This window comes from Cricetulus griseus, chromosome 3, assembly GCF_003668045.3.
Source record: "Cricetulus griseus strain 17A/GY chromosome 3, alternate assembly CriGri-PICRH-1.0, whole genome shotgun sequence".
In the NCBI taxonomy this organism is placed as follows: domain Eukaryota; kingdom Metazoa; phylum Chordata; class Mammalia; order Rodentia; family Cricetidae; genus Cricetulus; species Cricetulus griseus.
In genome coordinates, this window is record NC_048596.1 from 160,711,859 (window position 1) to 160,726,642 (window position 14,784).

General features: G+C 49.4%; 1 protein-coding gene across 2 annotated transcripts in view; it reads left to right on the forward strand.

Annotated features, from left to right (window-relative positions):
• Positions 1 to 6,140: 6,140 nt before the first annotated feature.
• Pkn1 (protein kinase N1) overlaps positions 6,141 to 14,784 on the forward strand; it is a 30,293-nt gene continuing 21,649 nt past the window's right edge. The window contains exons 1-2 of one of the 2 annotated variants that reach the window (XM_027406153.2): positions 6,141 to 6,337; positions 12,122 to 12,422. In XM_027406153.2, coding sequence (XP_027261954.1) covers positions 6,317 to 6,337; positions 12,122 to 12,422 — 322 coding nt within the window. In that variant the 5' untranslated portion in view covers positions 6,141 to 6,316. The remainder of the gene's footprint in view (positions 6,338 to 12,121; positions 12,423 to 14,784) is intronic. The other variant, XM_027406155.2, reaches the window with a different exon arrangement.

Below are 14,784 nucleotides of genomic sequence, written 5' to 3' on the forward strand. Positions count from 1 at the left end.
ACCACCACCGACCGGAAAGTGTGCTATTCGTGCAGTGGACAAGAGTTTGGTTGATTGCGATCATGTCACAGCCACTTGTGACTCTAGCTCCAGGAGATTCAGTGCTCCCTCTGGCTTTGGTGGACACCTCCATATATGTACACAATATACACGTATACATAAATAATTCTAAAAATCTATTTTTCAAAGTCCTCATCTGAATGCTGGGAGAATGAAGAGTGGCTCTCAGTTTTTTTTTTTTTTTTTTTTTTTTTTAGTTTTGTTTTTTTAGAGACAGGGTTTCTCTATGTAACAGCCTGGCTGTCCTGAAACTCACTTTGTAGACCAGGCTGGCTTTGAACTTGCAGAGATCTACCTGCCTCTGTCTTCCAAGTGCTGGGATTAAAAGGATGTGCTACCATCGCTGGCCTTAATAATTGTAAAAGAGGTGTGCCACTACTTACTGTCTGACTCATCAGTTTCTGTGATTAAAAAAACCTCAAGGAGTCCAAGTCTAGATTGCCTAAAGTTGTCTTGCTCCTAGACCTAAAAATATTTTTTTAAAAATAAAAAGTTATAGCCAGGCAGTGGTGGCCCATGCCTTTGATCCCAGCATTTGGAAGTCAGAGGCTGGCAGATTTCAGGGTTACCAGCCTTGTCTACATAGTGAGTTCCAGGACAGCCAGAGCTATATAGAGAAATCTTGTTTCAAAAAACAAATGGGGGCAGGGGGAAGAGGGGGTTACTTTAAAAAAGAGAACTGGGACTATAGCTCATTGGTAGAGCACATACCTAGCATGTAGGTGTTCAGGTCTATAGTACAGTAAGAGATTACAACTTGCAGGCTGGCTCAGTGGTTGAGAGCATTGGCTGCTTTTTCCGAAGGACCTACGTTCAATTCCCAATACCAACACTGTGGATCACAACACAGTACACTCAGGCAAAACATCCATATATGTAAACTAATTTAAAATAAATTTTCTCAGGAAAGCTGAGGATGTAGCTGAGCCGTGGAACACCTGTCCAGATGTACAAGGCCCTGGGTTCAGCCACTGGAAAGATGGCTAAGAGCACTTGTTGCTTTTGCAGAGGACCTAGGTTTGGCTCCCAGCACCCACCTGTGGCTCACAACTATCTTAAAATCCAGTTCCAGGGGATCTGATGACCTCTTTTAACTTGTGCAGGACCAGGAATGCATTTGGTATACACATGCATACAGGCAAAACACTCATACACAGAATATAACATAAATACTGATTTTAATTTTCAGCATGGAGGTTGGATGGGACGGATGGGGTTTGTTGTAGGTGAAGGTTTCAGAGAAGGTCTGACTTAGGAGGTGACATTTGAACAAAAGTGGGAATAAAAGGAGAAAGAAGGTCAAGATGAAAAGCAACAGCATTGCGGGGCGGTGGTGGCGCATGACTTTAATCCCAGCACTTGAGAGGCAGAGGTAGAGGCAGGCAGATCTCAGTGAGTTTGAGGCCAGCCTGGTCTACAGAGTGAGTTCCAGGACAGCCAGGACCATTGCACAGAGAAACCCTGTCTCAGAAAGAGAGAGAGAGAGAGAGAAGGAATAGCATAACAGAAAGAAGAACCAGTAACCAGTTCAAAGGTCCTGAGGTCAGGACAGGTTTGTCTGAGGAGCAGTGAGGAGGCCCCTCTCGCCAGAGTGGATTGATGGAGGAGAGTAGAAGATGGGGGGACAGAAAAGCCAATAGCACCCCAGAACTTCACTGTTTTCCCTAAGGATTCTGAGCCTCTCCCCTGGTTTTTTTTTTTTTGGACAGGCTTTCTCAAACTAGGCGGTGGTAGTGCCCACCTTTAATTCCAGCACTCGGGAGGCAGAGACAGGTGGATCTCTGTGAGTTCGAGACCAGCCTGGTCTACAAGAACTAGTTCCAGGACAGCCTCCAAAGTCACAGAGAAACCCTGTCTCAAAGGAAAAAAAAAAAAAAAAGACACACTTTCTCTGTGTAACTGTTCTGGCTGTTCTGGAACTTTCTCTGTGTACCAGGCTGTCCTCAAACTCAGAGATCCTCTTTCCTCTCTGCTCCAAGTGCTGTGATTAAAGGTGTGGAACACCAATTCCTGCCTTTTTGTTTTTTTGAGAAGAGGTGGTTTGACTGGCCTCTCAAATCCACAGACATCTGCTTCTTCTCCCTTCTAACCATCAGGTGATGGGAATGTCCTTCTGTATATGTTTCTCTTATTGGTTGATGAATAAAACACTGTTTGGCTAGTGGCCAGGCAGGAAGGATAGGCAGGACTACCAGAGCAGGAGAATTTTGGGAAACATAGGCAGTCAGAGTCGTCATGTAGAGCTCTCCTTACAATCAATCGGGCACATTTCTCATTCTTTAACGCTCCTCTGAGAACCCTGGTCCAGTTCATCCCCCACCATGGTGTGGTTGTCTTCAGGCCTCCATAGGGATAATGCTCCATTGCCACCTCTCACTGTGTCCACTCCTCCATTCTACAGAAGAAGACAGCAAGGCCTTTGTTACTGTTCTTTATGCTGTGAATAGACATCATGACCAAGGCAACTTATAGAAGAAAGAATTTAACTGAGGTCTTGTCTACAGTTTCAGAGGATTAATCCATGGTCACCATCATGTTGGGGAGTGGTGACAGGTAGGCACCGTGCTGGAACAGTAGCTGAGAACTTCCATCCCCATACATAGGCACAGTGCAGAGAGAGCAAGTCTGGACCTGGCATTGGCTTTTGGAACCTCAGAGCCCACCCCCAGTGACACACTACCTCCAACAAGGCCACACCTCCCAATCCATCCCAACAGTTTATCAACTAGGGACCAAACACTCTAATATATGAGTCTATGGGGGCCATTCCTATTCTAACCACCACAGCCAAAGCACAGTGGCTTTGAAATTAAGTCAGAACATGCCAAGGACTGGAGATACAGCCTCAAGCCACAGGGGAGGATTGTGAGGGTCTCAGAATAGTGTCATTTAAGCAGTTGATTAAAACAAAAAATATTTAAAATAGGCCAGTGATGGGCTGGAGAGATGGCTCAGCGGTTAAAGGCTAGGTTCACAACCAAAAATATAAAGTAGACCAGTGAGATTGCTTAGAAGGCAAAGGCACCCACCATCTTGCTTGACAACCAGAGTTTGAGCCCAGGACCCACATGGGAAAAGATGAGAATGACTCCTGAGAATTATCCTTTGAGCACTGCTTATGTGCCATTGGTGGCACATGTGCGCTTGCTCTCTCTCTCTCTCTCTCTCTCTCTCTCTCTCTCTCTCACACACACACACACACACACACACACACACACACACACACGGATAGTAAATATATTTTAACATGTACCATAAATTGGGACTGGAGAGATGGCAGCAGTTAAGTAACACAACTACCTGGAACTCCAGTCCCAGGGAATCTGATAACTTTTCTGGCCTCTGGGCACCTGGACCCATGTGCATATATCTACCCCAGACAGACATAAACATAAAATACATTTAAATACAATTTTAATGTAATAAAAATTTCAATAAATAAATGAGCAAAGGGCACCAGCCTTGGGGAAATATGACTGAAAGACATTTAAAGCTAGAGAACAGCCTGTACAAAGGCCCTGTGGTTGGAAGCAAGATGAGGAATCAGAGCGGCTGGACAGACTGCCTTGAAGGCCAAATGAGGATGAGAAACCTTTTCTAAGACTTCTTCAAAGACAGAACTAGACTTTCCAGCACAGAGAGCCAGACAGACCGTGGTGAGACATAACGTGTCTGGGATCTAGTGTTTCCTGGCCCCAGAGTAGATTGGAGGGAGACCAGGGATGCTTCAGGGATCTGCTGGGACTTTTATCATTGTTATATGGGGATTTTACAATTAGTTCTATGTCCCTTTTAAAGCCTAGAGTACAGCTCTGTTTCCAGTGCACCCAAATCCCTAGCAGACAGTGATAAAGACTGACTGAGTAAATGAACACTGGGAGGTTGAAGGAGAGCCTGGCTGGATTCCCATGCTCCATCCCCAGAGGCAGCTCAGAACCTGGCAGGCAGGGCCTGGGCAAGGTTTTCCCCTGCCAATCCCATGCCCTCCTCAACTGTGAAATGGGCGGGTTCCTTGCCCACTATGCAGGGGCCATGAACATCATGTCTTGATTATGAAGGCAAGGGGTTCCTCTCTTTTATCAATCTGCAAAAAGGAAGCCAGATGATTAGTTTGGCAAGCTATTTAATTCACTCAGCACACATTTGAGGTATAATTAGGATGTTAACTTGCTGAAGGGGTGAGGAGAGACATGGAGAAGGCAAGGGCATCATCACACAGGGCCTGGTGGGTTCCTCCTAGAAATGTCTAGGCTTTAGGTGTTCATAGGCCCCCTTGGGCTGTGCTTGGAGAAGAGACTTTAGGAGGAGGCTGGGAGACAAGAAGGGTTCTACTCTGGTCCAGAAAGATCAGTGATGGTGTACTGGGCTTGTTGAGGGCTTGGGCAAGATGCTAAGGGAGTGGCTTCCCTATTGTTTCAATTTTCCTCCTCTCGGTTAAAATCCCAGAGAGAGAGAGAGAGAGAGAGAGAGAGAGAGAGAGAGAGAGAGAGAGAGAGAGAGAGGTCCCTGGGAGGACAGAGACACATAGATATACTCTTGTTCCCCTGTGCCAGCACTGATTCCTGGAGGGCACCCACTGTAGGTATTACCCGGAGCCCTGAGGACCAAAGTTTGAATCTCTCACTGGGTTTCTGAGTGAGAGGTCCTCACAGCTACCACAGTATAAACTCCACCTGCATTACTGTGGTCCCCCAAGAGAAATTCTGCAGAGGCCTCTATGGTCCATTTGGACAGTATGGGAGTACCGTATGAATGCTGCATCCAGGAAAAAGCCAGCAAAACTTCACAGAGGGCAAAAACTAGAGCCCCCAGGGATCCACAAGGCTCAGTGCATCAGAGGCCATGCTGAGGTTCAAATTCCTTTATCAATAGTGGCAAAGGAACTGCATGTCTGGTGAGATAGCTCAGCAGTTAAAGGCACTTAAGGCCAAGCCTGATGACCTGAGTTTGGCCCCCCCCAAAAAACGATAGGGTGGAAGAAGAGAACTGACCCTGCAAGTTGTCCATTGACCACCACACATTTGCCCTGGCTTGTGCATGCACGCACAAACACACAAGTCAGGCCCGGAGCAGAGCACCCAGGTGGGATGGCTCACAGTCCCATTTATAACTTCATTCTAGGGAATCCCATGTCCTCTTCTGGTCTCGAGGCCCTGTACATAAGTGCATAAGAGTCATTTCTAGCAAATATTATAAAACTTATGTTTTGGACAGTAATTACAATCATTATCTCCCCTACCTTGTAAGACTTTATGGAGATATTTTAATCTTCCCTACCCAGTAAAACTTTTGTTTATACATTGCCCCCCCGCGGCCCCCCCCCCCGCTCCATTCTAGGAATTTGCTGGCTTGGAGAAGTGACCCCATCCCCCTTTCTCCTCCACTCCTTCTGTACCATTTTTTTTCCAAACTAGCCAATTGAATAAGATTGTGAGGTCACCTGAGTTAGAATAAAAACCAAATGTACTTCCTGTCTCCTTGTTTGGTTTTCCCCAGCACTGTCTTGATCAAGAGCAAATTTTGCCTTGTTCAGACATTTCAGTTAGAATGGTGGTCTCTTTCTTGGCCACTTCGAACGTATTTCTAACATACATAAATCAAAATAGTCTTCAAAACACTAACAGTGACAGCTGCTGTCATTTTTTTCTTTTTATAAACTTGAGGTCTCTGCACTTGGCCTACTGTTTCTCATTAAGTTTTACGGACATCCTTGCCTTGAGGGGTAAGGTGGTCTCCAAAGGCCGGGGACCTGGGATTTGAAATCCTGTTCTCACAGTGCTTGCCTCCGGGAAAATGGGAGGATGAGCCTGTGCTGCTGGGCAGCGGGGAGATGGATCGTGACTTTTGCTTTCTGAGGGATCCGAGGCGGGGACAAGGCCTCTCTGAAGCTCGCGACGGCTTAGGCCTCTCGAGAGTTCCAGCACGCTACAAGGAGCGCAGGGCGAGCCGCACGCACAGCAAAGGAGACCCCCATTCCCGACTGCAAGCCCCGGGGGCCGCCGGGAGCCCCGCCCCCATCCGCCCCGCCCCGCCTCCTCCCCGGGCGCGGACAGCGGCGCTCACGTGACCCGTCCTGCGCCGCGGGCCGGAGGGCGCAGCTCGGCGGAGGCCTGGCCAGGCCGGGCCAAGCGAAGCAGGCCGGAGCGCGCCGCGCGCCAGGGAGGGTCTGGGCGCCGCGCCTCCCGCCGCGCCCGCTCGCGCGCTCGCAAGCCCTCCCTCGGCGCTGGGACCCCTGGCGGGCGGGCGGCCGGAGGACATGGCCGGCGACGCCGTGCAGGTAGGAGACTGGTCCGCACCCGCGGGGCGGCCGGACGGCACGAGGACCCCAGGCACCGGGAGAGCCCGGGACGAGGTCCCCTTAGGGAGTTCGCGCGGGCCCTTGTAGCAGGTCGGGGCGTCGAGGTGCTCGGAGGAAGAGGTGCTGTTCGCGATCCTGCCACCGCACCTCCTCCTCCGGCCCTCCGCGAGAGTCAGCGGGCGCAACGGGGACGCCGCTTGGGTGTCCCAGGCCAGCTGCGGGTTCCGTCCCCACGCCCTGCTCGCCCAGGACCTCAGCGTTCCGTTTCTGGCAGGTGCCGCTTTACCTGGAGCAGGTGCCTGGCGCCCTGCCGCGCGGCCCGTGCCCCTCCCCCGCACAACAAAGCCGGGCCACCCCCGCCCGCAGACGTCTTTACGATGATTTTGACGCCACCAGATGGGCACCTGTTGGAGGAAGTGCCTAAGTCACTTCATTAGGCCAGAGGCCGGTCCCCCCCGCCCCCGCCCTTAGTCACCCTTCAGCCTGACAGATGGAGCCATATCTCAGGTGGGGCGTGTCCTGTCACAAAGGCAGGAAGGATTTTATGTCTGGAAGGCGACAGGACTGGGTAACCGCATCCTTGCAACAGACACCTGTGACTGGCATCTGCCAGCCCATGGCCTTCCCTGTGTTACCTGTTGGGCATTTCTGAACTCACCTTCCCAAGAGGAAGCAGGGTCAGGATCACTTTCCACTCTCTAATTTAATGACCCAAATCTGAGATCTTGGTATCTTTGTGACTCCATTAGTTCTTCACCATGAAGTCCATTGTCCTATGTAACTGGTTTTCATCTTCTGCACCTGCCCCGTGTCTCCCCTGCACCCTCCTGTACCCCTCTTCCCCAGTCCTGCTGATGGCCTGCCGGCCTTGCCGAGGAGCTGGGCGTATCTGGTGCTGCCGATCTCACAAGGTCAGACCTCCGGAGAGGCGTGATGCACTGGGTGCTGGCTCCCCTTCAAGCCCACAGAGGGCTGTGGAGGGCTTTCCCAGAGCGTGCATGTGCTTGGGGTGTCCCACACAGGGCACATATGGAGGCTGTGATTCCCAGAATGAGTCTGGACCAACATCTCGTCTCCTCTCTGTCTTCTCCCTTAAGTTCATTCCTGCTTGGACTTGCTGCCCTGCCTCACTACCTCCATGCCTGTCTGTTCTGTGTCTGGCAAACGGATGTCCTGTCTAGATTCTGGGAACGCCCCAGGCATTGAAATCTCAGGATGTGGGGTTCTGGATCCCTAGCTACTTTGCCAAGAAGGTTTCCCAAGATGAGAGTTCTTGGTTTGGTGTCTCCAGGTCTGTGATGGCAGGTGGAGAAGCTGATGTTCTAATTCTTCAAGACCAGGCCAAGCATTTGCCCTGCTGCCCTTAAGTGACTCCTTGGCCCTGGGCAAGTGAATCACCCAGGGGAGGAGGACCCAGGAGGCCTTCCTTGCATGCGTTACACATTCTCAGGCCTCCTCTACTGGAGGTGGGGCTGAGAGCCTTCACTTTTCCTCTTTGCCTGTATGCTCCCCATTTGAACTGGCCCTGCTCCTGGCTGTGTACCTGCTTTGCCTGATGGTGGGGGGAGGGTGATGGTGAGGGACCGTGGGTGGGGCCCAGTCATGCCAGAGTGTTGTTTGGTGAGGCTGGGCTTAAATCCAGTGCTGTCTTCCCTGATGAACTCCTGGGTGAAAGCCATTACTTTTCTGAGTCTTGTTCCTGTTTTGGAGGAGGGAATGGGGTTATGAATGGTTATGAGAAGAGAGGTGGAGTCTCAGCCAGTGCTCTAAGGGCCTCTGTGACGTCTTTACCTGTGAACATGGTGCTTGGTAGTCCAATCCGGGAGCCCATGCCTCTTCCCAAGGCCCCAGCACTGGTATTTGGGTCTGGATCGTTTTGTGGCGGGGGCTGTCCAGTGTGCCTCAGGGTGCTGAGCAGCAGCACTGGCCTCCACTTGACAGGTGTCTCTTGTGTACCTTGGTTGTAATGACAACCAAGAATGACCCCAGACATTGACATGTATTTCTAGAGATGATGAAAAAACAACCCCATCTTCACTGAGAGCCACTGTTACGGCCTTTTTGAGTCCCAGTTTCCCCCCATGGTGACTACTATTCAGAATAGTAGTCACCATGGGGGGGATGATATATAGAGAGGAGATGATAGGATCATAGATCTGTGCTCTTGACCTGCAATCTTATCTACTCTCCAGGAGGGCTTAAGAGCCTAGGAGAACTTTGCTCACAGTGGTAAGGTGTGGTGCACATGGATCCCTCCCAGTTAGTGTTAGGAAGCTTGGCCCTATCTCTTGCTGGCTGTGGGATCTTAGGGCAAGGGGGCCTTAGGTAGTTTCTTCCTTTCTTCTTTTTTTTGGTTAGGGTCTCACTGTGTAGACCAGTTGTCTTGGAACTCAGACATCCTCCTGCCCCTCTTGCTGGGTATAGGGATCAAAGGCACGTGGCAGAAAGCCTTGCTGGGCCTCAGTTTCTTCATTTTGCAGATAGTTTGATTTCTGTCTATGTATCTGAGGCATCTGCATCATGCTGTGCCAGATGTGAAGGTGCACGCCACAATTCTAGAACTAGCAAGGAGGAAGCAAGAGGGGCAGGAGTTCAAGGCCAGCCTTTGCTGTGCATTGAATGCAAAGCCACCTTGTGTTACATGAGACCTAGCACAGAACACTATGAAGCAAAACAAAACAGGTAGTACCTGTAACATGGAATGACATTAGTTGAGACTTGGATGGATTGTGTAGCTGCTGTTGTTGTTACTTACGAGGTTCGGAGCTTGTACATTCTACCAAACTTCACCCACTGCTGTTACTACTACTTTTATTGATTTTATTGTTTTTAATGATGTATATTGGGGGGTATGTACATATACCCGAAGAAGCCAGAGCCATCATCAGATCCACCTGGAACTGAAGTTACAGGCACTGCTACTAGGACCTGAACTCAGGTCCTTTGGAAGAGCAGTGTGAGCACTTAACTGCTGAACCATCTGTCCAACAACACTCCTACTATTTTTAAAAATGTTTTTGTTTTAGAGCAGTTTTAGGTTCACAGTAAAATCCAATGGAAAATAGAATGTTTTCATATATACCTTGTCCCTGATACGTTTTAACTGTACCACTGATAGTTCAGATTTAGTGTATATTTGGCAAACAAGTGTGGTCTCCTATTTGGGGCCACTCAGGGCTGTCTTCTCCTGGAGTGAACTTCAGGGAGCTACTGTTAAGGCAGGTGGGCCCCCTAGGCTCCCAAGCTGAGATCAGCCGTGGTGGACATCTGGGTAGGGAGAAACAGGAAGTTGATGCTGCCTGTCTACAGGAAGCTGCACAAATACACACACACACACACACACACACACACACACACACACACACACACACACACACACCCTCTACTACAGCACTGACTGTTCTGATTCTTAAGGGGAAGTTGGGGACAAGGGACAAGACATGAATAGGCAGTAGCATGACTGAGGGCCTCAGGGCTGCTGTGGGGACATGGGCAATGACAGAGAGAGAGAGAGAGAGAGAGAGAGAGAGAGAGAGAGAGAGAGAGAGAGAGAGAGAAGCTTATGGAGGGCTCAAACTAGCACTCATGGCTGTCCGCTTACCCTTACACCTGTCTGTGGGTTTATTTGGTCTTAGAAATTATAGTCCTCCATGGAGTGAAGTCAGGGCTGGAGATCAAGACAGGAGCTTAAAACAAAACCACAGAGGAGTATTGCTTACTGGCCCACTTCCTCTGGCTTACTCAGCTCCTTTCTTACACAGGCCAGGCCCACCTGCCAGGGATGGCACTGCCCACAGAGGGCTGGGATCTCCTACATCAGTTAGCAATTAAGAAAATGTCTCATAGGCATGCCCACAGGCCAGTCAGACAGAGGCAACCCCTCAGTTGAGGTTCCCTCTTCATAGGTTTGTCAAGTTGACAGCTGAAGCTAGCTATGACAAGGGTATACATATATATGAGCTTATGTGTGTGCATGTGTGAGCCTGTGAGCAAATCTCACACCTGCAAAACTGGAAATGTGATCGTACCTATGAGCCTATCTTTGGTTCACACATATGCTGTGTACCACATGAGATCCTGTCTGCTACATACAACTGTGGGTGTGTATATCCAGGGTGTTCTCTCAGGCCAGGAATTAAGGGCTACCTGTCCCTGGCTTGCCTCCAGAGAAGCAAGCATGGCCATTTAGGGGGTGATGTGGGAAGAACCTCTTACATGGCACATGCCTTTAATCCCAGAACCCAGGAGGCAAAGGCAGGCAGATCTCTGTAAGTTTCAGACCACCCTGGTCTCCATAGTCAATTCTAGGACAGCCGGGGCTACATAGAGAGACCCTGTTTCAAAAAAAAAAGAAAGAAAAAAAGAAAACAAAACAACCCCCAATAAAACTACAACAACAACAACAACAAACCCCATGCCCTAGAGCTGCCCTGGCGCAGAGGATGCTGGGAGCTGGCAGGAAAGAGGAAGTGGCAGTCCAGAGGCCCTGGCAGGGCTGAGGTTCAGGAAGAGGGCGTGGCCCTCAGACCAGACCCAGGACCCAGATGGCGGCTGATTCCCCTTTGCATCTGGATCTGGAGGTAGGGGCTAGGTCTCCATAGGATGGGCAGAAGGAGACCCCTAGAGACAGAAGCTGAGGGTACCTTTCAGTTGGGGACTAAGGGTAGGAAGGAGATGGGGCACAAGTTAGTTCTCTAACTTTTGGGTGCCACATCAGCTCTCTGGTTTGGGAGATGTGGGAGGAGATGAGCGCCGTCTTTGGAGTACCAGATAGAGAAGACAGGAAGGCAGGGCTGGCCCTTGGGATCTCCCAGTTTGGGAATGCAGATCAGAGAAGTCAGGATATGTTTCTAAGGTTCTCCTGGTTTTGGAGTATGGCAAAAGAAACATGTAGCTTGCCCTTGGAACCTCCTGGTTAGGAGTGCAGGAAACTGGAAGAAAAAAGGGGTCTTTTGGAGTCTTCCTGCCAGAATCCCATTGCATAGGTCACAAATTAAGGGAGATAGGGCCCACCTGTGGCGAGCCTGGTCAGTGCAACTGGGAGGAAGGAGGCCTTGTTTTTGGCCTATTCTTTGACCTTCTATTTATTTATTATTTAGTTTTGGTTTTTTGAGACAGGGTTTCTCTGTAGCTTTGGAGGCTTTCCTGGAACTCGCCTGTAGACCAGGCTGGTCTGGAACTCACAGAGATGCTCCTGCCTCTGCCTCCCGAGTGGTGGGATTGAGGGTGTGCGCCACCACCACCTGGCTTATTTATTTATTTATTTATTTATTATTTATTTATATTATTATTATGCATGTGTGTCTTTAGGGTTATGTACACATGCACATCAGTGCCTGCAGAGGCCAGAGGAATCCAGTCCCCCTAGATCCAGAACTAGAGGCTTGAACGGAATTGAGTCTCTGTAAGAGCAATACGTGCTTTTAACAGAGCCATTTCTCCAGCCGCCTATTTATTTATTTCTGTGTGTGAGTGTAGTGGAGATCAGAGGACAGCATTCAGGAGTTGGTTTTCTTTTTCCATCATGTAGATCTCTAGGGGGTGAACTCAGGGTTACCAGGCTTGGCAGCAAGAGCTTTTACCTCCTGAACCATCTCTCTAGCCCAGATATTACCATTTGTGTGGGTCAGGGAGGAGGAGCAGCCCCTGTCCTTGGAATTTTAGGGTGCAGTAGGGTAGGGTGGTAGGTCAGGTGAACTGTGCCCTGGTGAGGCCACCTGTCCTCTGGCCCCTGACCTCTGTGCCTGGTGTCTTCCCCTGCAGAGCGAGCCTCGCAGCTGGTCGCTGCTGGAGCAGATGGGCCTGGCGGGGGCTGACCTGGCGGCCCCCGGCGTGCAGCAGCGGCTGGAGCTGGAAAGAGAGCGGCTCAGGCGGGAGATCCGCAAGGAGCTGAAGCTGAAGGAGGGCGCTGAGAACCTGAGGCGAGCCACCACCGACCTGGGCCGCAGCCTGGGCCCTGTGGAGCTGCTGCTGCGGGGCTCTGCTCGACGGCTTGACTTGCTGCACCAGCAGCTGCAGGAGCTGCATGCACATGTGGTGCTTCCTGACCCTGCAGCCGGGAGTGGTGAGCAGAAAGCTTGGGAGCAGGCAGGGTCCACTGACTTTCTGGAGCTTTACTCCATCAAGATACTGTCCTGTGTCAACAAAAGCCATGGCAAATGCCAGACTCGCATGGCCACTAACACCTAGAGAAACACATGGTCACACCTATTCCCAGATCCCACCCAAAGCTGTCTTTGGCATTAGGAATACCTAGATGCACATGCCAACGAACACTAAAGACCCACACACTGTCACCAGTTACTTAAGGACACAGCTATAGTTATTTCTAGACAATAGCTGGGTAACATGCTGTCACATGAAAACCCAGAAACTCATAGTCATATCAATGCCCAATATGGCACACTTGTCACTCTCTTAGCTCTCCACATCATACCAATACAATAGCAGTTATAGACTATTTTTCAGTTGTTCTTTGCTTTATGTATATATACAAAAATATATGTATATATGACAGAGGCAGGTGGATCTCTGTGAGTCAAGGCCAGTCAGAGCTACCTAGTAAAACTTTGCCTCAAAAACAAAAACAAAGCACTTACAACCCAGGTGAGAAAAAGAAAAAAGAGAAACTACTCTAGATAAAAATACTCATATATGAATAAATAAAAATAGCCAGGCAGTGGTGGTGCACACATTTAATCCCAGCATTTGGGAGACAGAGGTAGGTAGGTAGATCTCTGAGTTAGAGGCCAGCCTGATCTACAGAGTGAGTTCCAAGACAGCCAGGGCTACACAGAGAAACTGTGTCTCTAAAAGATAAAATCAAAACAAAACATTTTTATGTTTATTTATGTGTATTGTGTATGCCTGGATGTCTTTATGTATGTCACGCCAGGTGCCTGAGAAGAGGATGGCCCTAGAGCCCCTGAAACTGGAGTTATAGGTTATTGGTTATTATGAGTCACCTGATATAGCCTGTACCACTAAACCCAGTAAAGATTTTTTTTTTTTTTCTCAAGACGGGGTTTCTCTGTATATCCCTAGTTGTCCTGGAACTCGCTCTGTAGACCAGGCTGGCCTTGAGCTCACAGAGAACTGCCTGCCTCTGCCTCTCAAGTATTGGGATTAAAGGTGTGTGCCATCACCTAGCTGTGAGGCGATGTGTGTGTGTGTGTGTGTGTGTGTGTGTGTCGAGACAGGGTTTCTCTGTATTGCTTTGGAGGTTGTCCTGGAACTTGCTCTGTAGACCAGGCTGGCCTCAAACTCAGAGATCCGCCTGCCTCTGCTTCCTGATTGCTGGGATTAAAGGCATGTACCACCAACACCCCGCTAAAAGTTTTATATTTTTTTTAAAAAAATTAATTTTTGGCTTGGCAGCAGTGATGCATGCTTTTGATTCCAGCGCTTGTGAGGCAGAGACCGGCAGATCCTGTGAGTTTGAACTCACTTACAGAGTGAGTTCTAGGACAGCCAGGGCTATACAGAGAAACCCTGTCTTGAAAAAACCATAGTAAATACTAATTTTTTTTTTATTGTGGATAAAGTAAAGTCCTACATGCTGAGGAGCTGACTTAGGCAATAAAATATTTACTGTGTAAACATAAAGACTTGCGTTTGAAGTCAAGGACTCGAGTAGAAGCCAGGTGTGGTGGTATTCCACACCTGGGGGAGGTAGAGACGGGAGGATCTCTGGCTGCACTGCTCAGCCGTACCAGTCAAATCAGAGAGCTCCAGGCTCAGTGAGGGACCATATCTCAAAAAAGGGAGGGAGGAAGAAAGGTGGAGAAAAATTGAGGAACTTACCTGCTGTCTCTCTGGCTTCCATGTATTTACATATGTAAATACACAAAAGGAAACCCACATCATAATTTATCATTGCCAGAGTTCAGTAGTGTTATGTGTGTTCATGCAGCGACAAAACAAGGCCACAGTTCCCTCATCTTGTAGTCAAGATGTTTATGGTCACAGGAACACTAGAGGATACCGAGAGAATTCAGAAGTGCACAGCCAGTGATGCCACCCAGGCAACACAGCAAACATGACTCTAATTTCAGAGTCTGTAGCATAGTCATGACAGCATCCAAGGTTTGCAACCTGTCACCTACACCTAGAGAGACACACTAACCCACAATGACCCCAGAGCTCTTCCACCTGGTTATCATGCCATCTCCAGAGGTGCCCCACCATTGTCCCATCCACAGCAGACTTCCCATATAGCCAACAGGCTCAGCTCCAGCCCCTCTACATATGGCTGTGTCCACTGTTGAGGTCCAATACTATCCCATCAACACTTGGTGGAGTTCAGCCAAGAGTCTTATAAGCCTCTTCTGTAGTGAGTTCTCCCAACCCCACTGTATCACTCTTGAGGTGCAGACAACAGCTGAGCCTTGAAACAGAATCCCAGAAGCCTCTAGAGATCATAACTA